General features: G+C 42.6%; 1 protein-coding gene across 3 annotated transcripts in view; it reads left to right on the top strand.

The window, feature by feature from the left end:
• Positions 1-1,050: 1,050 nt before the first annotated feature.
• RNLS (renalase, FAD dependent amine oxidase) overlaps positions 1,051-21,306 on the top strand; it is an 81,978-nt gene continuing 61,722 nt past the window's right edge. For 2 of the 3 annotated variants that reach the window (XM_075505510.1, XM_075505508.1), the window contains exons 1-4: positions 1,051-1,195; positions 1,277-1,382; positions 2,440-2,582; positions 3,800-3,961. In XM_075505510.1, coding sequence (XP_075361625.1) covers positions 1,084-1,195; positions 1,277-1,382; positions 2,440-2,582; positions 3,800-3,961 — 523 coding nt within the window. In that variant the 5' untranslated portion in view covers positions 1,051-1,083. The remainder of the gene's footprint in view (positions 1,196-1,276; positions 1,383-2,439; positions 2,583-3,799; positions 3,962-21,306) is intronic. The other variant, XM_075505509.1, reaches the window with a different exon arrangement.

The raw sequence follows: 21,306 nt of genomic DNA, 5'->3' as shown, positions 1-21,306 counted from the left end.
CTTGGCAAGGTGGAGCATGGCCTTTCACAGGCTTCTTTATCTCTGCTGGTTGTAGCTCTTGGCATCCGACCGTCCTTGAGAAGAGGAGTTCAGCAGGTATCAGCCCCTCCATGTAACACGTCCCGCTATCAAGCTTGGAGGTTTCCCTTAGACCTGTTAATAGGTTGCACCAGTCACTTCTTTGGTCTCATCCCAAGAGGCTGTTGTCACCGTGGCCAATACTCCATGCTGGCCTTTCTCTCTGAACAGGGGTCCCCATGCTGCTGTGCCCACCTCCACTTCAGCCCTCCGGCACTTGCATCCCTCACCAGGAGGATGAGGTCAGGGCTGGGGCTGAGAGAGGAGCGAGGGGCTGCCAGGAGCCTCGTGCATTTTGGGAAGGAGGAGGAGTGCCAAGGGCAGAGCAGGGTGAGACAGGCAGAGGCCACCGAGGTGGCTGGGGCCTGGAGCACCCCCTGCCCCAGGAGGCACCTGTGGGTGTGTGTGTGGGGTGTGTGAGCACAGCTGTTGCATGCAGGGGGTGGGTGTGTGCACATATGTGTGCGTACAGGGGTGTGTGCACGCACGCATGTGTGTGTGCCAGGGGGTGTGTGTGTGCATGGGGGTGTGTGCAAAGGTGTGTGCGCGCATGCATATGTGTGCAGGTGTGTATGTGTGCACAGGTGGCTGTGCAAGGGTGTGTGCATGCGCACAGGTGTGCATGCAGGGGGGTGCATGTGTAGGGATGTGTGCGCAGGTGTGTGTGTGTGCACAGTTGTGTGCAGGGGTGTGTGTGCGTGGGGGTGTGCACAGGTGTGTGTGCGGGGGGCCACGTGCACGGGTCTTCATGCAGGGGGGAGTGTGTGCACAGGGGGGAGTGTGTGCACAGGCCTGGGGTTGGGTACAGGGGTACCTGCCTGCTGGGGTGTGTGCGTGCACGCCTGCGTGCATGTAGGCGTGAGTGCACGCCTCCTGCACGTCTCCGCACGCCTCCTGCGCGTCTCCGCCCCGCCCGTGGGCGGGGCGGGGCGCGTTCCCTCCGGGGGGGCGTGGTGGCACAGGGGTGCCCGCCCCCGAGCGGAGCGGGGCGGGGCGGGCAAGGGCATGGCGCGGGTGCTGGTGGTGGGCGCGGGGCTGACGGGTGGCGCCTGCGCGGCGCTGCTGCGGGGGGCGCCTCTGGGCCGCATCGCCGTCTGGGACAAGGCGCGCGGTGCAGGTGGGCTCGGCATGCGGCGTGGCGTGGCGTGGCGTGGCGTGGCGTGGCGTCGCGTGGCGTCTCTGACTGGCTGTCGCGCAGGGGGCCGTATGAGCACGAGCCGCAGCGCGCGGGACGCCGCCTGCACCGCCGACCTGGGCGCGCAGTACATCACCCTCGAGACGGAGCGCGCGGCGCCGCGCCGCAGGTGAGCGCCGCGCCCCCAGCTCAGCCTCGCTCCGCCCCGCCTCGCGCGTGGCCGGCCTGAGGGGAGGTGCCGCTGGCGGGGGAGCGCGGGCGCCGCGGCCTGGGGGAGGGGTGGCAGGGCCGGTCGCTGTGCTTCGGCCACCGCCCCCTGCTTTCGGTTTTTCCGCCCATCTCTGCCGCCTCAGGTGGAAAGTGAGGTGGGGGGCGAAGCAGGTGGTGGTACGTGGGGTCGGGCTGGTTTGGCGGCGAAACAGCCTACTCATGGGTGTCGCGGCTCGGTGGTTTTCACCTGTGGTGCAAATCTGCCCACCGTAGGCAACGTAGGTGAGTGCGGTCCCGCTGCTTAAATCCACAGAGATCTTTGCTTTCAAGAGCTAATGTGCCTCACAGTCCCCTGAACACTATGCAAGTGACAGGAAAGCTAGGTATGAAAGAAAAAGTTTGTCTTTGCGGGGATGTGATGTCTCCGCCCCGAAGAACAGCGGTGCCTGACTGGGGGTATGGGGGAGGGTCACGTTGGTGGGGCCTGCTTGGGCTTGCTGGGTACACGGGACGGTTTGCCATTGACTGGGGAAGGAAGGGGACGGTGATGTAACAGTGATGTGAAAATGCGAAAATCGTGTGGAAATCGGGGAAAGTTGCAGGTGTGTTTCAGGCACCTGCATCTAGCTGCTGGAATATTCCTGTGCTCCATGGTGGCGATGCAGTTTGTACTGATATTCAGAGTTTTGAGTAACTGTCCTATATGCCCCTGCCACAGTTAGTCCTGAAACCTTCAGGTCAAACTGCTAACAGTTTCTATTACAGGCACAGTAGGTAGCCTTGGTCTCATGTAAAAGGCCAGCCCCCAATAAAATAGCAAGGTATTTTGTCATTTTATAGCTATGGTTCCTGTTCATGCATAGCCTGGCTTGAAACACAGGTTGTATGATGTCGTTAAAAACTGTTCTCTAAATTCAAAAGTTAGGCTGGTCTTAACTTTAATTGTGAAAAATAACGACAGCTGCCATTGGTTTTCATGCAGTGTATTTTTGTCTCTGTCGTTTGCTCCCTTTAAGCTTCTATGAGGAGCTTCTATCTCATGGCATCTTGAAACCGCTGACTGCACCCATTGAAGGAATGGTAGTGAAAGAAGGCTCGTACAATTACATGGCACCCCAGGGCATTTCCTCGGTTGTCAAGTATTATTTAAAACAGTCAGGTAATTTTTTTAGATGTCTTTGTATGAAATGAAAGGTTTTAATGATTGTGGTTTTGATGGCATTCTTGAACTTTCAAATTTAAATCTCCAATGAGAATGTTCAAGTTCCTTGTTTGTTTACATATGTCTTGAAGTTGCTTAGATGGATAAACAGGTCTGCGAGCTCTATAAATTTCTAAGTCCTGCAAGCGCTTCACTGACTTCAGCTGCACTGCTGGCATATAAAAATCTCTATACAAATATAATGTCTGTGGGATCAGGGGCCCAGCTTATATTTACACTATTGGCTTTAGCATATGAAAGTCAGACCTAACACAATTAGGACAGAGATAATTTAGTGGGAGTGAGATCATGGTTGAGAAGAGATTTGAGTTGCAACTTGAATAAAGTGAGTATTTGGGTGTTTTTTCACAAGTGTGTACTTAAGTTAATTGTGCTCTTTAAGTGAGCAACTGGGAACATAGTGGTGAGCTACATCCTGTGTTTCACAGAAATGAATGTTTATGCAGTGTGAGCCTACTGTGTTGAAAGTACTTTAGAAAAGACTGAAGGAGAAGATCATCTGCTACTTTAAACTGTGTAACTACTGCATTAGGTGTAATGTGGCAGAACCACTTGTACGGTTTAGTGACTATTTAACTCTGGTTTGAAAAATGTTAGCTTTATGAACAGTCAAGCTTTGCTCCTTTCATGTGATTGTTTTTGTCTTTTTTTTTAAGTAACTGGTTTTTTAGACCCTAATCTTGCAAATAATTAACTATGTTCCTGTCTTCTCATATATGAGAGATGCTAACAGAGGCAACACTCTCTTTTTCAGCTCCTGGGGGTGTGTTTTGATTGCTTATCCTGCACTGCCTCCTGTGCCTGTCAGATTTCACTCTGATTTGGTTCAGCTCACTCAAGCCACAGTAAACTAACCTGACAAAGAGAGCAGCTGGTAGTTTTCCATCTGTTTACTCAGCTGAATCATGTCAGAGAGGAGTCAGATAAATACAAGCCCTAGCCCGGGGGAGTGATGGGATCTTTTCAGCTGATCAGGATCAACTCTTTTAATGTCATATGCTGGCTGTTAAATTGATTCAACCTAATTTGTGAAACTTTGCCCTAAGCCTGTCTGTGTGCTTTGCTGTTTGCAAGTCATCCAGTTACTAAGGGAAACTACTCTGCATTTTCTCTGTGGAATTCACTGTTACATGTATGTAACTTCTTTTTCCAAGCAGATGCAGATGTCTTCTATGAACAGCATGTAACTCGCATCTCTCTCCGAGATGGGAAATGGGAAGTCTCCAGGAAAATGGGACCACCGGAACAGTTTGATATAGTTATTCTCACAATGCCTGTTCCACAAATTCTTCAGCTGCAAGGTGACATCGTAAACAGTAAGTTCGTACCTCAAAATTGTAGGTATCTAGCCTCAAATGGCAATTGAGCATCTTGTGTAGCAAAGAAACACTCAACAGTCTGAGCTGTCTGTTAATTTCTGCCAGGATAGGGTGAATCTGAAAATGATAGGAGGTGGGTAATTTTGAGGCTGTATGTGTGGCGCGTGAGCAGTAATACATTGACAGCAAAAATATCTGAATAGATGAGTCAACTTTTAATATGATCTTTAATCTTTTGTTGACTTCTAAAACAGGACTTGTCTTTCTGTAACTTGAAAATAGTTATTGAATCGGACAAGAGCCTCAGCTGGTCCCCAGATGGTGGTTTCCGTGTCGCTATCTCTTTGTCGACATGTCATGCTAATTTTCAATGCTACCCTTGGTATGTCTGCAGGAGGGATGACCCAGAGACTAAGACTTGAATAACAGCTGCGCTGTGGGTAAAATCCGTAGGGCATTTCAGTGAGCCTAAAATCATATGAAATGCAGGGGAGGACTTTGGAAAGTCTAGATCAGAACTCCTTGGTCTCTAGTTTATAAGATGAAAGCCTCTCAGACCCTCCACCTTGTTTGCTGTTTATGGCTGCCCCCTGGGGGTTGTATTCCCCAAACATGAGTAAATCTCAATTATCCTTTGGTGATTTATTGGGGTGAATGTGTTAACAGTGCCACGGAGGCTTAGAAAGAGCAGCTCAGTGCTGACAAAGAAGTATAAGTTCAGGTCTGGACAAGTTTACCAGCTTAGGTGCATTGTCTTGGGTGTGAGGCTTCCAGGGCCAGCTTTTCTCTGAAGTCAGGCTGATGAATCCTGCTCAGCCCTGAAGACAGTCAGTGTCTGTCCACAGTGGGCTCCCAGCAGCATTGTTTCTGGGAGGGCTGGTTAGCTGAGGTGCCGCTGAGCCTGTGAGCAGATTTGGTGTATTTGCCCTGAGACTTGATCCTCGTGGAACAGCCACCATGAGGATTTACAGGGCAGAGATCTGGTGCAGCTCTACAGGAGATGGCTCCGAGGGCTGATGCTGAGCAGAAGTCAGGAAGCTCAGCCAGGCCTGTGCTCACCCTGGCAGAGCCATCTGAAGTGCGCTGGGCCGTGGATTTATCACCTCAGCTGCAGCATTGTACCAAAGACATGCTGCATCTGGCTAATAACTTCTCTTTGAACTCAGCATGCTGGCACCAGCGCAGGGGCATCCATGTGGCTCGAGTCAGTTCTGGTCAGACAGGGCTTGTTGCCTCTCTGCTGCCAGCTCCTGAAGTAGATGCTTTAAAATGTGTGGGTTTTCTGCTTTCTGGTTTGTAGAAAAACCACCAGTGCTTGAAAGATGAAGAGCTGACTTTAACACTTGGCTCCTTGTGCTCTGCTGTATCTTGGATTTTAATGTGTTTAAATACATGAATGTGATTTAGAAGCTGTCTGTTAAAAGATACTGGAGCAATAGATGGAGGTTGTTAGAGTGAGCTGCCTATCTGAAGTTGCTTCATAGTAATGACCTGTATGAGGGAAAAGAGCAGCGGAGGGGAAGAGAAGGATAGATGGCAGCAGGATGCTGAACTGCAGCACAGTGTCTTATGGTACCAAAGGGAAAGTTGATGTCTGATCATGGTAAAGAGGAGAAATATTTTCATTACAACCTCTTATTTCAAGCTTCGTGCCTGAAGAGATAAGTATCCTGTAAGAAGAGGACTTCTCTGCTGTTCTTTGTTTTATAAGCTCTCTCATTTCCACGTCCCTTTACCATGGAAAGCAATGGTATCCCCACTGAATTTTCTTGGTTAGTGAGTATGCTCTTTCACTTCATACTCTGAATCATATAAGTAGAGTAAATGTATAGACATCCTTTTCAGAATTATATATTTTCCTTTTAATGGCCACATGTGTACTGTTCAGCTGTATAAAGATAATAAACTAATGTTAAAAACATTGACTGGTTACTAACTGAAGCATGGCTTTGCAAGCATTAGAAAGTAAGAGGAGAGTGACGTATAACAGCTATGATGGGTTGGGCCGTTCCCCTGTCTGCAAGGAGAGACATCATCTTGATTTTTTTGTTATGCTTATTACGACAACGTAACATGGAGTATTGCTTGGAGATGTTTGCAGTCATGGCTGACTCTCAAGCTACTTCAGCTTGGTTAGCTCATTGCACAGCAGATGGTAAACCTCAACAGCACAAACTGTACAAGCACGTGGGGACAGGTGTAACGAGGTGGCTCTTTGACTCCTCAGTGGTATCATTTATGGGGGTAAATGACAACTGTGGGGGTGGGTCTGGCCCATCCTGTCCTTTCTAGTGGTGTTCGATAGTGAATGTCCTGAGAACCGAAGAAAAGTAGAGGTGGTGTCTAGGACTGTTTTCTCAGTCTTCCTGAGGTTCCTCTAGTCTGCATCTCAAGGCCTTACTCAATCTGAGTTGATGTCTTTGCAAATTGTTTTTCTTGGGGTAATTAAATCCTTTCATGTCCAAAAAGTGGGCAGGTCCCCTTCAGAAGATGTAGTTAAGGTGAACAGTTCATTTCACTTACTCTTGGAGTGCTGGAATTATCAGATGCTTTCCACAACATCCTTTTCTTAATCTTCTGTATAACTGCAGGATTAAGTTTTATCTGAGGGAACCCAGCAAGTTTTGTCTTTTCCCCTTCCCCCCATTTCTCTTCCTCTCTCTGCCTGTACCCTGTGTGAGACCAGCTTCCAGGTTTCCAACCAATTGTTAATTCTTCATCTCAGGCAAGAGGGCTGACTCCCTATACCCTGAAGTTCCTTAGCATTGGAGCTATTGGCTTCTTTATTACTATTTGTTTAGGCTAAGAAGTGAGCGGAAAATAGATGGGGAGAATGTAAGGAAGGTCTTTCAGAGCCTGAACAGGGTGTAGATTCCAGATCCTTTTTGATTTACAGAGGGTCAGGGTACATCACTGTATCTCTAAATCTCAACCTTGTATTGATTGCATGTCAAAGAGCTGAGTTTTGCTGACAGCGAATGCGGGTTTCCTGGATCTACCTTGGGATTTAAGATGCAATTTCATGTTAAGCTTCAGGTAGTTAACTGTGGACAGCTACTGAGAGGAATAGTCATCCTCTCCCCTCCTCTGTCAGCACTAGTGAGTGGGTACCACGCTGGGAGTCAGATCTGCTCCCTGTTTTGACCCAAAACTGACTCTGGTGGTACAAATGAGTATGTTAGTTTTCACTTGGCTATGCAAGCTGCTCTGACTTGTTAAGCGACTGCCTGGTTGCTAGTGTTAGCCTGAACATATGCTGAGGCTGTTTCCTTACCCATAAAGCAGTTCAGTCATCTGTATGCTCTGGTCTTCCAAATCCAGAGACAGAATTTGGTGATTCTAATGGGAAACATATTTGTGCATTCCTGGTATACAAACTAGCAATTCCAGCTGCTCCTGGAAGGGGAGGTTCCTGTTCCTTGTTGCAAACTTCCCTCTTGCTGTCACTCAGGGTGGGAGGAATCATTTTGCTGCTGTGCTCATGCTGCAGCTGAAATGAGGGATGTGCAGAGTTGGAGGACGGGGAGGGTTTTCTCCTTCTAGCAACAGCAGCCTGTGTGGCCAGCTCAAAGGTCACGTGTAACTACTCTGAGACTGCAGGCAAGGGGCTTAAAGTGAAGGGGGACAGGATTTAGGAGTACAGCTACCTTAATTAGCCACTTAAGTATAATTGGATCTATCAGTTCAAAGCCAAATGAAGTTTTAAATGGATTTTGATGAAGGATTGTTAGCATTGATGTATAGATAAAGGCTGTAGAATAAGTGAAGGTGCAAAGGAACAGCTGTGTGGAGCAGGTGATGCTTTGATCCATTAGTAAGCGTTGGAATTAGCCTTTGATATTTGTCCATAAAAGAGCCTGAGTTGGAGAGTTCAGATGTCTAGCCAGAAGTGGTAATTCACCCCTTGCAGGAATTCACTATTTTCCTGTTTGAGCCTTGAGATTGACTCTTGTCACACCGGTACTTTCCCCTTGCTTGAGAATATTTAACTGTCTGAATATTGTATTTTTAAGCAGTGGTCCCACAGATGATTGCTGTAAACGTGCAGTATGTTTCTTTAATATCAAAACAATTTGGACACCTATGCCCATGTTTTCAGAGATGTCTCCTAAAATTTAGGCTCCTATATTTGTAGTTAGGTGCTTCAACAAAAGCATCCTGCGGATGTGTGTGTTGTGAGTTCCTCGTTGTTGCAGAACTGGGGTGTGTGCCTACACTGGCCTGCGTGAATGGCCAGCATCTGGCAATTGAGTTACCTTAGTGTAGGTGCCTTTGGGTCCAGGGGCTGATCTGCTCTTCGATTTGCAAATGTTAACTTTTATCTTTATTTCAGTGTCTTTAGGACATCTTTATTTAGATACCTTTAATACCCTGTTTCAGAAAGCAAATGAAATGAGGCTTATCAATTTGAAACAACCAAAATTGTACCTTCAGTGAGATGACTTACCAGTTCTTGGGTTTGTTCTGGCTTTAAGAATGAAGACAGTATACTGACAGGGGAAATCACAGCCTACTTGAGGGAGGTCATCTTTTGCCTCCAAAGTTTTTTGAAAATAATTTTCGTTTATTTACGTGATATTCAGAGAATTAAGATTTGAAACAATAACCCTCCCAAATTTTATGTTCAGTGGCAAAGTTTCCGTTCTAGTACTTAAAGCTCTACAGACTAAAGCTTTTGTTAGGCTGATTTGTTAGTCTGTGTATTTTTCCTGTTCTTTAACCTTTTAGATGAGCCTGAACATTATGTCATTGTGAAGTTGTATACATTTAGAAGAAGACAGAATTAAAGGGCCTTTGGCAACCTGGAATTATCATTTTAAATGGACTGTGTGAGAAATGACTGTTCCAGACTTACTTCTCTTATGAGTGTAAAGCCAAAACTTAGATTAATGGAGAAGTTAGTGTGTATACACACCTTTTTTGTATATACAAAATAGATATGTCTATATACATATATATGTGTATGTCTGTATTTACATATAAAAAGTATTTTGTTCTGTTTACTTGTATTCTTTTGTTTGGTTTGTTTGTATTCTTTGAATTTTGCCAGTGTTTATCAATTCTTAACTGAAAGGGGGCAAGGAAGGAAGTGACTTGCCTATGGCCAATCTTTTTAGATCTATTCATCTTTATTCATCTTCATTTTCAACTGTTATTCATTCTACAGCTATCATGCCCAAACAGACTTATCAGTTGCATATTTAGCAATAGCAGACACAGAAGTGTTGGAAAATAAGTGAGGAACATGTAAAGAATAAAGTTCAAAGGGTCAACCAGGAAGTAACAAAAGAAAACCCAAGAATATCCTGGTGAAACCAGATCTTCTAGTGTGTGATATTTAACAATGGAGAAAATTAAGCCTTAAAAGGAAGAATGACCCTGAATTCATGACCTGAAAAGCATGTTTTTGGGGTCTGCGACCACCAGAGGACCTCCACATGAAAAACTGAGCATGCGTTATGCTGAATCATCATTATGTAAGATACTAATTAACATAGTCCCGCCTAGTAGTGTGAAAACCTATGCATGTAGAAAGATATACTGTATAAATGAACCTAGATCTTTGTAATCTGGTATGCACATTAGGTGGAAGGATCCCCCGTGCATCCAGCACTGCAATAAAGAATGCCTGCTTCTTAATGCTACATTGGTGTTAAGAGGTTTATTCCCGATTTTGGTGACAGAAGTAGTAATAATGCTGCTGGAAGTTATATGCTTTGAAATCTCTTAAACTAGTAAAGTTGTTGAATTGGTAGCCTGTGAAACAGGCATTCTTAGGGCTCTTTGATACTGGTATCTGATGAAATTACTCTTCACTGATTTGGTTTGGTTGGTTTCCAGAATTTGTGTGTGTCCTACTGTGTCCTGTTTACTTGAAGTTACAGTAGAATTACCAAACAAAATTAATCAAAAGAAAAAAATTTTTTTGCAGTGTCTTCACTTTCCCCCTACTTTCCTTTCTTTACATGACATGCGGTATGTGAAGAGTTAGTAACTTTCTAAGCTTTTAAAATAGCTGAGTACTAGTATTGAGTTGAGGCAGAAAGGGGAGAAGGGTTAGCTCCTTGCAATGTGTTGGAACAACAATAGGTGGCAGCAATCAAGTGATATTTAGGACATTCAGCTTGAATAAACTAAATTTAGTGCACTTGTATTTGGGCTTTACATATTTTGGTAGTAAATATTGTGGTTATGCAGAAGGTAAAAGGAAACTGAAAAAATGTTTCTGAGTTTTGTAATGTAAATTTGGTGTCAGAAAAGGACTAAATTTGCTTAAAAGCAGGATCTTTGTAAATGAAAGGACTAGATTTTGCAAGTGTTCATCACCTAGTAGTATTTCAGACATGCTGGACTGTTATATTGGCTGCTGATGTTGGGAAAAATTCTAGATTTATATACCAGATTCCATATGATCACTAAGCAATATAGTCCTTTTCTGTGCATTCTCAAATCAGATTGACAAACTTTTTTATCACTTCTGGTTTTAGTAAGACATTTAGCAACATGGCAATTAAAGATTGCAACAATTTGTAGTAGTTTTCATCTGTGTGTTCAGAATGTTTTCATTAAGTTGCTTTACTTGGAATTTAAAATTACAGTTCCGCATGTTTAATCTGCTAATAAAATGGAATGGCTTGGCTTTTGTTTCAAGCCTGACCTCTTGTTTTTTCCCCCATCTGTGTGAATGTCCCACATGTTTTAAATAATACAAGCTGATGAGAAGATACAAGTAAAATAGGACTGTATTTACGTAGGGAGGCTTTGTAATGTAAATTAGGAAGGCACAAGTCTGATAATTTTTCATGAGTTCCAAGTTCTAGCTGAGTGATTGTGTTTATTTTTGGATAGCATGATGATAAATTCTGAATTTTGTAGTTCCAGTTCCAAGCAGTCTTAGCAGGGCTTATCCAGGCTTTGAGTTTGCTCTCATTACCTAACATATCTAAAATGTCTAGTGTAAACATGTACACTGATTTGTTAGTTACTTATGAGACCTTAGGAGCTGAGGTCACACCGTGCAAATATTTGTGCTTTCTGGAAATACAAGTAGTTATTAGTTTTGCATGAGACCAGCTGTTGATATTAATGTGGTCCTTTAAAAATCTGTCACTTGTTTGACACCAAAGTATCCTAGTACTGACTGAGGTTGTGATAGTAGAGGGATCTGTGTTGGTAAAATTGGGCAATACACTCTGACAGAAGTGCGAGAGGCCATTGCCTGGAATAATCCAGGTAGCTGAATTATCAGTGCTGCAGCTGAAATGCGGGGTGTCTTACTCTGTAGTGAAACCCTCTGCCCTTGCTTGTGGAAGAGCTGTTTGCACAATGCAGTTGAACAGAATACAGCTCTCCTTAGCTGTAACCTAACAGTTATGATGAGCTGTTCTCTGTTTTGCTTCTGGCTGTGAATTTCACCTGTGGTTCAGTGAATGGCATCCTGTCCCTACCTCCCACTGCTGGTGTCAGCTCCGCCTCTTACCTTCCACTGCAGCGTTTCATACCCTCCTGTGAGTTGATCTGACTCACCAATCCAGTGAGGGGAGATAGATATATAGATAATAGAGATATATAGAAGTATGGGGTGGTTTTTGCTCAGTCAAGGAGTTGGATTAGCTCGTGGAGTGGTCTGACAAGCATGACAAAGCAGGCAGAAAGGACAGGATGGGACTACACATCTGGGAGCAGCAGTCTAAGGAGAAGCAGCACATGCTTGTCTGTTCAGCTGTCACTGAAACCGCTATGTCAGCCTTTAAAGCAGGTGAAGTTGTTACATGTTCTCTGCCTTCTGCAGCTCAGGTATAGCATCCCTTTTTAGGGAGTACTTTTTAAAAAAAGGCTACTGGAGCTGGAATTGCACATCAGGAAAAAAAATCAAAGTAGACCATGTGTATTCTTAAGTGTGTGTTTGACTTAGCCTATTTTTAGGTGTTTCTTTATATCTAGAGTGCTTATAATGGACTTGTTTTGCAGTTATTAGTTGAACACATTGAAAGCCTATCAAAAGTCAAACAGGCTACCACACTCATTCCAGTGACCCTCTTCATCTGACAAATGTGAGGATTTGTTTCTGTGTGTGAGCATGAGAGGTTTGAAAAGGAGGATGAAATAGAATGTATATTAGATAAAGGGCTACTTTGCGTTTTATTGTTGTCAGTCAACACTGCCTGGCTCTGGTAGAAAGCTGAAACTTTGATTTGACAGATCTCAGAGTAAAACAGAAGAAAAAAAGCAAGATACAATGTTGGAAGAGGAAAGTATGCTGCCTTTTGTCTTCAGACTTGGAGGGAGTGGGGCAGCTGATTCCCACTGCAGGGGAACCTGCATTAGATCCTTTGGCCAGATTAGGATGATAGCTCTTAAGCGGAAACCCTGCAGAGGGGGTCTCACTCCATCACAGCATCTCTTTTTAGTGCCTGGTAACGTTGCAGAAACATTTCTTCCAGCAGTCCCTATTACTTGTTCTGCCCTACCTCCAGCAAGTCAGCTGTATCAGCACAACTGTCTGTGAGACAACAATAATGCCCCCCTGCCCCCTTCCCCCCCAAAAGGCAGGGGAGTTATTTTTAGCAGGTTCAGTAGTGTGATCTTCAGTTCACCATGTGGCCCACAAACTTACTGGTACGTTATGCACTTCTAGCAAGGACAGGAGAGCAGCACAGGGGCTGTGCAAGTGATTGAAACATATGAGCAAAGAAATGCTCATGAATCTGGTTTGAATTCTAAGCTTAGGTTTCCTGTCTAGTCCCAGAGGAGATTCAGAGCACCTGCACATTAAACTGGCAGCAGATTGTGCTGATTTAGCTGAAAGGGTTTTAAAAAAAAGTAAGTTCTGACATGTAAGGCAGTGCTGCTTTTGTGTGTTGACACATTTAACTCAGCCTGATCTGGCTATTTGTAATTACTGCAACCTGGACATGCTTCTCTTCCTGTTCCTACTGCCTGTGGTGGTTGGCAGGGTGCTTCAATACCAGGGGACTTGACCACAGAACTTTATTTAATGCTTGTTTATCCTCTCTAGGTCATTCCAGTAGTGTATCTCAGAATAGAGAATGGGACCCCAGGAATACTGGATCAGCTAAACATGAGCCCATGTGTGTATGCACACATTAGGTTTTTTCTAAATAATAAAGGTGATGGTATTTGAACACAGGATGTACTTGGAACAGAACAAATAAATGCTCTAAAATTTGTTTATCTCAACAATAAATACAGATACCTATCAGTTTTTCCCAACAGCAAACAGTCTTTGTTACTGTCCAGGGATTGTGTTTAGATAGAGAAATCTTTACAAAGCTGTGCTCTGCTGTGAGCATAAAGAAAAAAAAGTTCCCTGCCACAAAATGTGACCAAACTGAGCAATTCTGAAACGTCTTTATTTGTGTGTCATGGGACACGCATTTAAGGAGCTGATGGTTTCTGTGTTTTAAGAAGCTTGGATGTGCTACTTAAGACCTTATTCTTCAGTAAGTCTAGTTAAGGCATTTATATCAGACTTGAATTTTTAGATCCTGAATCTAAAATAGTTTTGATGGTTGATTTTTGGGAAACAATGATAATGTACATCTTGCCTCTCCCTTTAAGTAAAACCCTTTTTTGTTTGAAGTTTTGCTCTTGGTTTTTTTTTTGTTTTTTTTTTTTTTGGGGGGGGGGGGGAATGCATTTAGAATTTAGCATTAGAAATGCATTTAGAATAGCTCTCCCTCCTTTCCTGTTGCCTCACCTGCTCAGTATACTTGGGAGAGAAATGCGTGAAGGTGACTGTAGGCTGACTTTGACTTTATAGCCTTCGTTTTGATGTGAAATCTACAACTCAAACTATTGCTTTTATAGAGTTGAAAACTTTTCAAAAGTGCTGCAGGTTTGCAAGCAGTCTTAACATTTAATTGCTTGCTTTGGGATTTTTTTTTTAATTAGTGTTGCAATCATATAGGCAGACAGAAGTCTTCACTGGAACACATGTTTTTTAATGCTATGTGCATTTTAATATATTCTCATAGCTTAGGCAGTACCTCTAGACTACATGGGTTTTTGTGATTTCTAGGGGTTTTTAGCAGCTAAAATACCGGCAGCTATTAAGCTGCTGGCTACTCACACCCTGTAATTGAGACCATTCTTTATAAAGATTATCTTTACCTCCAACGGATATGTCTGCAAACTTTTGAGTTGTTTTTGCAGTCCACATCTGGATTAGAGCAGGGGGAAAAAAAAATTTAAACTTAATGAGATTTTTGGCTCCACTGAGTGAAACATAAAATTTGCATTGAGCTTGCAGTCAGGTTTTCACACTTGGTATCGTAATTTCCAAGAATGTATGGTATGCTCTTGTATTAAAAAGCTCTCAGGAATAACTTAACCCTCAGACACTGTTTGTAGAAACTAAGTTCTGTTTCTTTTCCTGTGCCATCAGGTGAGATGATGTAGATGGTATAGATTTTTATTTTGCAGAAGCATGGCAATGCACTTTCTCAGCTGTAAAGATGTGAGATGGGTCAGCTCACTGATGTGGCTGAAAACTAACACTAGGGGAAAAATCCCACAACTAAAAAGGTTTGTGTTTGTGTCAGCAGGTTGGTCTGGTTTAGTCTGTGGCTGTGTGGGCTCTAGAGCTGAGCAAACCTGAGAGAGATGTGAACCCCCTCTCTGTTTAGAAATTTGCAGTTGTGTCAGTTGAAGCTGACTGAAACTTAGGATACAGGCATGTTTCCTCTGTCCCCTCTCTCTCTGCCTGTTCTCTGTTCTTTACCAGATTAAAACCTGTGTCAGTTCCTTAATCCTCTTCCCTGCGTGGCCAGCAGGTAGCTGTGTCAGCCCAACTGAAATTAGGTTGCGGGGGTGTAGTAGCAGAAAAGACCAGACAGCACTGGCGGTGGCTTATATTGTCAGAGAAGCTGAGAACGGTGGCCTTTTTCTTCTATAATTTCCATCCCGAATATTATCATATCCTGTTAGTATTTTAGCTGCATGGTGTTTTGGATTTACCTGCGTTACCTTAGAAGCCTGCATTTACTGTTGGTTGCCTTGCTCTTCCTTAGGATTTGAATGCCCTGCTAAATCCACCTTCCCAGAGATACTCAAAGCGCTGTGTGGGTCTCCTGTGACTCTACTCATTAAAAAAAAAAAAAAGCCCTCATAAACTTTAACTGACTAGTGTAGTTCTCCCCTCATTTCAAGACAGAATCTGGCTTTGTAACGCACTATTTCAGAAGTTACTGATAATACTGCTTTCTTCAGGTTTACTGTTATTTCCAGTATTGTCTGGAAGTATTTTCAGAGTTGTCTTTAAGAGTTGGTTAATGTTGGTGGTATGTTTGACAGAACAAACTCTGTTCCAAGACTTGTAGTCATATGACCTGCTCTGCTGTTCTGACCCACACAAGTTTCCCAAGAGCTAGTAGATGATGGTGTGTGCTCACCTGACTTGTGCCTAGATCAGATGACCAGGAGCAGAGGTTGAAGTCTGTGTGAATAAGCGTGCTGTGCCAAATAGCATGCCTGGAGGTAAGGTCTTGCGTTTGTCATGTACCTTAATAGTTTGTTTGAAAACCATAAATACTGGCTGAGCTTTATTATAAAAGTCACATGTGATACTTGCCAAATATCTTTGGGTCTTCGGTTCATTTATCTGAATTTCTGTTTTCTTTAGCAGCTGTTTTAGTATCTGTCATCAGTTCTTCATCTAGTAATGTTTTGAGGGGTTGAGAACTTATTCACATGTGGTTTGCAGAACAACTTTAAGTACTGCTTCACTTTTTTTTTTTTTTTTTTAATTAATATCATTTGTAATGGCTGGACTACCTAATAAAAGTATAGCAGTTGAATGTAGTAAACTTCAAACATCTCCCATTTGCCCCAAAGGTGTTTTGGGCTTTGCCTTTGCACCTTATTTTATTGATTGAATACTGAAATTTTAATCTTTGAAATGATGAGTTATCTCAATCCAGATGAGAAGTCCTCACATATGTAAAACTTGATGGAAAGAAGATTTAAAACACTAGTTAGTAGCTTATTAGCAGTTGTCAGGTGGGTGATTGGTGGGCTTGAATGTTGGTTACGTTTCAGTTGTTTTCCCATTCCACTGCTGTCCAACAGGGTAAGCAAGCAGTCTCACAGTCCCAAAGCTTATTTCATTTAAGAAATGGAATAGGCTAGGTGAGAAATGAAGTTGTGATTGGGCGACTTTGACTTAGTTGATGAAGCACCCTATGTTACAGCAATGGACTCAGTTGCTACAAATGATTAAAAATGTAAAGAACATATTGCCTTATTTAAAGGGATTAAAGCTATCCTTTCACTTGATTTATTCACAAGAACAAGGGGTATGCAAATAAGGCTTTCCAGAGTAAGTCCTGTTGCACCAGTAGCCTCCAAGTCTATTCCCAAAAGTAATGCTTTAAAAATACAAATGGACTGAAATGTGGCTGATTGGTGCTCCTCTGTAAGGACAGGTATGAGAGGATAAGTGTATACCTCTACATCAAGAAGGATTTATTGATCTCTTCTCATTGGATTTATACTTCAGGGAGAACAGGGTAGCTGCCTGTGGAAATTTAGGAAAGTAAATTTTATTAAATGAACTATGTGCAGACAGCAAGTGGTTTAAGTCTCTTGCAGGCTGTTAAGTGACTGCAGAACAAGAAAGTGGTGTACGACTTTGTAAAGCATAAAAGAGTAGATTTGCTGGGTGCTTGCATATCCTTTTCTCACCAGTAGGAAGTGTATTTTGGAACATTGATCAAACCCCCTTTCATCTATGCTGAATTAAGGCACGCTTGTTGCAAAAGTAAGCTTGAAACAAACATTTGCTTTTTATAATGTATATTATGCTTAAAGACAACTTAGAAGCAGGCAAAAAAATTAACTTTGAAATGATAACTTGTTTTCAAATAGGTGAACTACTTTTAGATTTTATGCCCAACTCGATTGAAAAGGTTGGTCATTTCCATAAGATAGAATTGTCTATGCAAGAGCTTAATTTTCTACTCTGAAGAAAATGCCATGTAATTCTTACTGAATCAAGGAAAGCTGCCTCAAGTTTGGGTTTTGAATATTTTTAATTCATCTGCAAAGGATCATTGGAAGAATTAAATACTGACTGAATTGAAATTCCTAGGGCCTCAGTGTCCTTTCCCATACTTGCACTTCAGCTCATGTAATTTACCAAGTAAATCCTTGCTTAAACTTCAGAAATACAAATTTCTGGTAACTTTTAATATTTTGTATGTCAATATTCCTTTGCATTTACAGGAGGTTATAATCTCTTTGTGGTATGGTGTGGAATCTTAAACTTTTAAAAATATCTCATGTTTGAGAGAGAGTGAGAATTTGTCTCCTCCTGGGTATAAAAATTGACATTTCTTAATCTCTATATTGTTAGCACTTTATAGGGTGCTAGTACTTCCCAAACATTTTCATAAGGCATCACATAATAGATACCTTTAGATGTCAGTGTAAGTCTGTTTGCATCATGCTTGTGCTGCAGGACTGTGGCAAGGTTAGCATCTGTAAGGTTGGAAAAAGGTAGACTAATAAATTATGTATCTGTAATGCAGTCAAAATGCTTCCAGAAGGGTATTCTAGTCTTAATTTGTGTACTGCTTAAAATACTGTGAAAGGTCATAATTTTGGCAAGCAAAAGAGGTAGCACTTTTTAAACTTCAACTCCTCGAAGTTTTTGCCCCTTCGTTCTTTAGAATTATGTGCGGTTTTTCTAGCTCTCTCCTCTCTGATGATAACAGTCACAATGCCACGTTTTCTGCTTCAGATACTGTGGAAGAAGTAGACCATCAGATATTTGGAAAATAAGTGTAACACATCAGTTCTTTTTTTTTTTTTTAAACCCTTAGGAGGTGGTAAAATGCTGTAGTAATCCCATGGGGAAGAAGTTTGACGGTTCCTTGTGAACAGCTTCAGTTAGAAGTTCATTAGGGGTAATGGTTAGCTTTCACGTCTCATAGGTGCTCAGAAATGGTGTGGTAGCCTGGGGTTTTGGAACCAATCTAAGCAGGATTTTCAGGTGCCTTGCTGGCCTGAACTGGGGTTTATATCGATACCGGTTTTAAGGGTTTTGGCTTTGTATTTTTTAAGCCCTCATAAATCTTCTGGCAGTGAAACTGTGCTGCTGATATGTGTGTGTGTTTATAGGCAATGAGATACATACTTGGTTTCTTTCCAATTAGTGTTTGTTCCTTTCTGTTGTGTTGCCTTTAGCCATAAATGATATCTCCCTACTTTTTTTGTGTGTGTGTGTCACCCTGGCAGTACTTGTATTTTGCTGTAAAGTCAAATGTCAAAGATACTAGGTGTTACAGCAGTTTGTGGGGTTTAAGGTTCAATTTTCAGTGAGTACCTGCATTTTCTTTTTTAATGGGATTTGCAAGGCAGATAAGTCTAGGCAACATTTTATGAGATCAGTATTTCTGCCTTTTTTTTTTGTCTTTATCAGATTTAGCTATTGTCGATAGTCACCATCAATAGTTGAAAAAGGCATAAAAAATTTTCCAAGAAATGGTTTGTTGTGGCAGGAGGAGGGGAGAGTTTGGCTTTTGAATGCAGCATTTGGTATGATGTACTAATGGCAAGGAATTTTTTTTTTTCTATTCCATCTGGTATTTTTTTCATCCTCTGGCAGCTGATCTGTCAATAACTTTCAAGGAACCAATTTTTTTTTTCCACTGTGATACCTTTTGAGCATTAATATTTTATAGCAGTGACTTACCTTCTTACAAGTAAACAAAGAGACTGGGGAACCAGGTTTTTAAGTTGTATACTTGATAGTATGTCGAAAATTGCATGCATGATATGCATGCTCTAATTTATGGAACTTGGATAAATTATGGCAAAGAGAGGCCATATGCAATCAGGTATGGCTTTCTTAATTTATCTGTGCTTTCAGAACACGTGCTATGCCTACTTGGTTGCATGTCTAAATCCTTTGGAAAGTCTGAGATGAGAGACAGGATGCAAAATGAAAGAATGTGTGATAAAAGAAATAAAACAGGTAAGACATCCAGAATGTGATACAGTTGAAGCCACATGAAACAACGTACTGATTGTGGGTGAAGCTTTACAAATGTACACAGCTTTAATTTTTTTAGCCATTTCATGCTGTTTTCTGTTAGTGATTATATTTTAGGTATATCTGAATACCAGGCAAGGAAGTTGCTTGAAAACCAAGCAAAAAACCCTGTTGCTAATGGACAGTAGTCTAACAACAAGTAGTGTCAGAACATGGACTTGCAAACTCTGTAGTGTGAATGTGGTTTGTATGCCAGTGCCGTTTTCAGCTTTGAGGAAAGCTTAACTGCTCTTTATCGGTATCTCGACCTCTGCAAATGTAGGTTAATGCTTACCACACAGATAAACACTGAGGGTAGGATAGGAAGGTTCAATTAGGACTTGATTTTGAGACAAGAAAGCCTGTCTGATGCTTTTCCGCTCTCTAGTTCTGCAAACGAGCTCAGTTATAGATGGTAAAGAACATGGAGCTGTAGCATAACCTTTAGTAAAATACACAGCATTTGCTAAATGTATTTGTATTAATCTACAGAAGCACTTTCCCCTATATAATGCTGTGACTGTTTGTTGTCAGACTGTGAGGTGTTTCCTGCTATCCTTCTTACACGTTTGAATAACCTGACTTTTTAGGCTTGCTGATTTGCTTTCCCAATATTAATTTTTCCATCATTACGGAACTGCAGCATTTAGGAAGTGTTGCTTTCGTTGTTGCCCTTTTGATTAAGGGCAACTTTAATAGCAGGTGAGATGCAAAAGGATAGGAGAAAAATACCATGATGGTAACACATAGTCAGCTTTATATATCTACACGGTACCTAATACTAGCCAAGGAAAGAAGACTGCTCACGGGAGAGATAATTGCATAACTCAGAATTGGAAATTAAATAGATTCATATTACACTGAAAGGAGTTATGGCCCTTTGCCTTTGGTATGTTTTAGATCACTAAAGGAATTCTTGATACAAGAGAGAAATGAGATAGTTCACCTTTGTTCACCACGTTCTGTGTTAGTCTTCTTTTGTCACCAAAGCACGTATTTTAAAAGAAAATAAGAAAGGAAAAAAGAACAACATGGTTTCAGTAAAAGAAGTTGTTACCATGGCATGTCAGAGGCATATTTTACAAAATGTTGACAATGAATTAACAAAATGGCTTGTTTGGTTTCATAGCTTTTCTGAGGAGTGCTACACAGTGCATCAGTAAAGTCTTTAACTAGTAGGTCAAACTACAGAACTTTCTAACAAACTCTAGATTAAATCTGTTATTAATTCAGTTATCTTTACTAGCACAGTGGATTGATGCTTTTTTCTCCCCATCATCATGAGGTATGTGCTCTGAAAATCATCGAAGTATTAGACAGACCCTAAAACATCAAACATCTATCACAGGTACCAGTTAACACCAATTCACAACTGTTTCAAGTGAGAAAATAAGAGAGGAAACCAAATCATATAATTCTTAGAATCATAGAATGCTTTGGCTTGGAAGGGACCTTTACAGGTCATCTAGTCCAACCCCCCTGCAAGAGCAGCGACATCTTTAACTAGATCAGGTTGCTCAGAGCCCCATCCAACCTGACCTTGAATGTTTCCAGGGATGGGGCCTCCACTACCTCTCTGGGCAACCTGTTCCAGGGCCTCACCACCCTCATTGTAAAAAATTTCTTTCTTAAATCCAGTCTAAATCTGCCCTCCCTTAGTTTAAAACCATTGCTCCTTGTCCTGTCACAACAGGCCTTGCTAAAAAGTCTCTCTCCATCTTTCCTATAGGCCCCCTTTAAGTACTGGAAGGCTGCTATAAGGTCTCCCCGCAGCCTTCTCTTCTCCAGGCTGAACAACCCCAACTCTCTCAGCCTGTCCTCATAGGAGAGGTGCTCCAGCCCTCGGATCATTTTCGTGTCCCTCCTCTGGACCTGCTCCAACAGCTCCATGTCCTTCTTGTGCCAAGGGCTCCAGAGCTGGATGCAGTACTCCAGGTGGGGTCTCACCAGAGCACAGGGGCAGAATCACCTCCCTTGACCTGCTGGCCACGCTTCTGTTGATGCAGCCCAGGATACGGTTGGCCTTCTGGGCTGCGAGCGCACATTGTTGGCTCATGTCCAGCTTTTCATCCATCAGTACCCCCAAGTCCTTTTCCGCAGGTCTGCTCTTGATCACATCATCCCCCAGCCTTTATTGAAACCGAGGATTGCCCTGACCCGGGTGTAGGACCCTGTACTTGGCCTTGTTGAACCTCATGAGGTTCACACAGGCCCACTTCTCCAGCTTGTCCAGGTCCCTCTGGATGACATCCCGCCCTTCTGGCGTGTCAACTGCACCTCTCAGCTT

The sequence above is a fragment of the Mycteria americana genome, chromosome 6 (genome assembly GCF_035582795.1).
Source record: "Mycteria americana isolate JAX WOST 10 ecotype Jacksonville Zoo and Gardens chromosome 6, USCA_MyAme_1.0, whole genome shotgun sequence".
NCBI classification, from domain to species: domain Eukaryota; kingdom Metazoa; phylum Chordata; class Aves; order Ciconiiformes; family Ciconiidae; genus Mycteria; species Mycteria americana.
The sequence above is the reverse complement of the archived record's forward strand: the minus strand, read 5'-3'. Positions and strand labels throughout refer to the sequence as shown.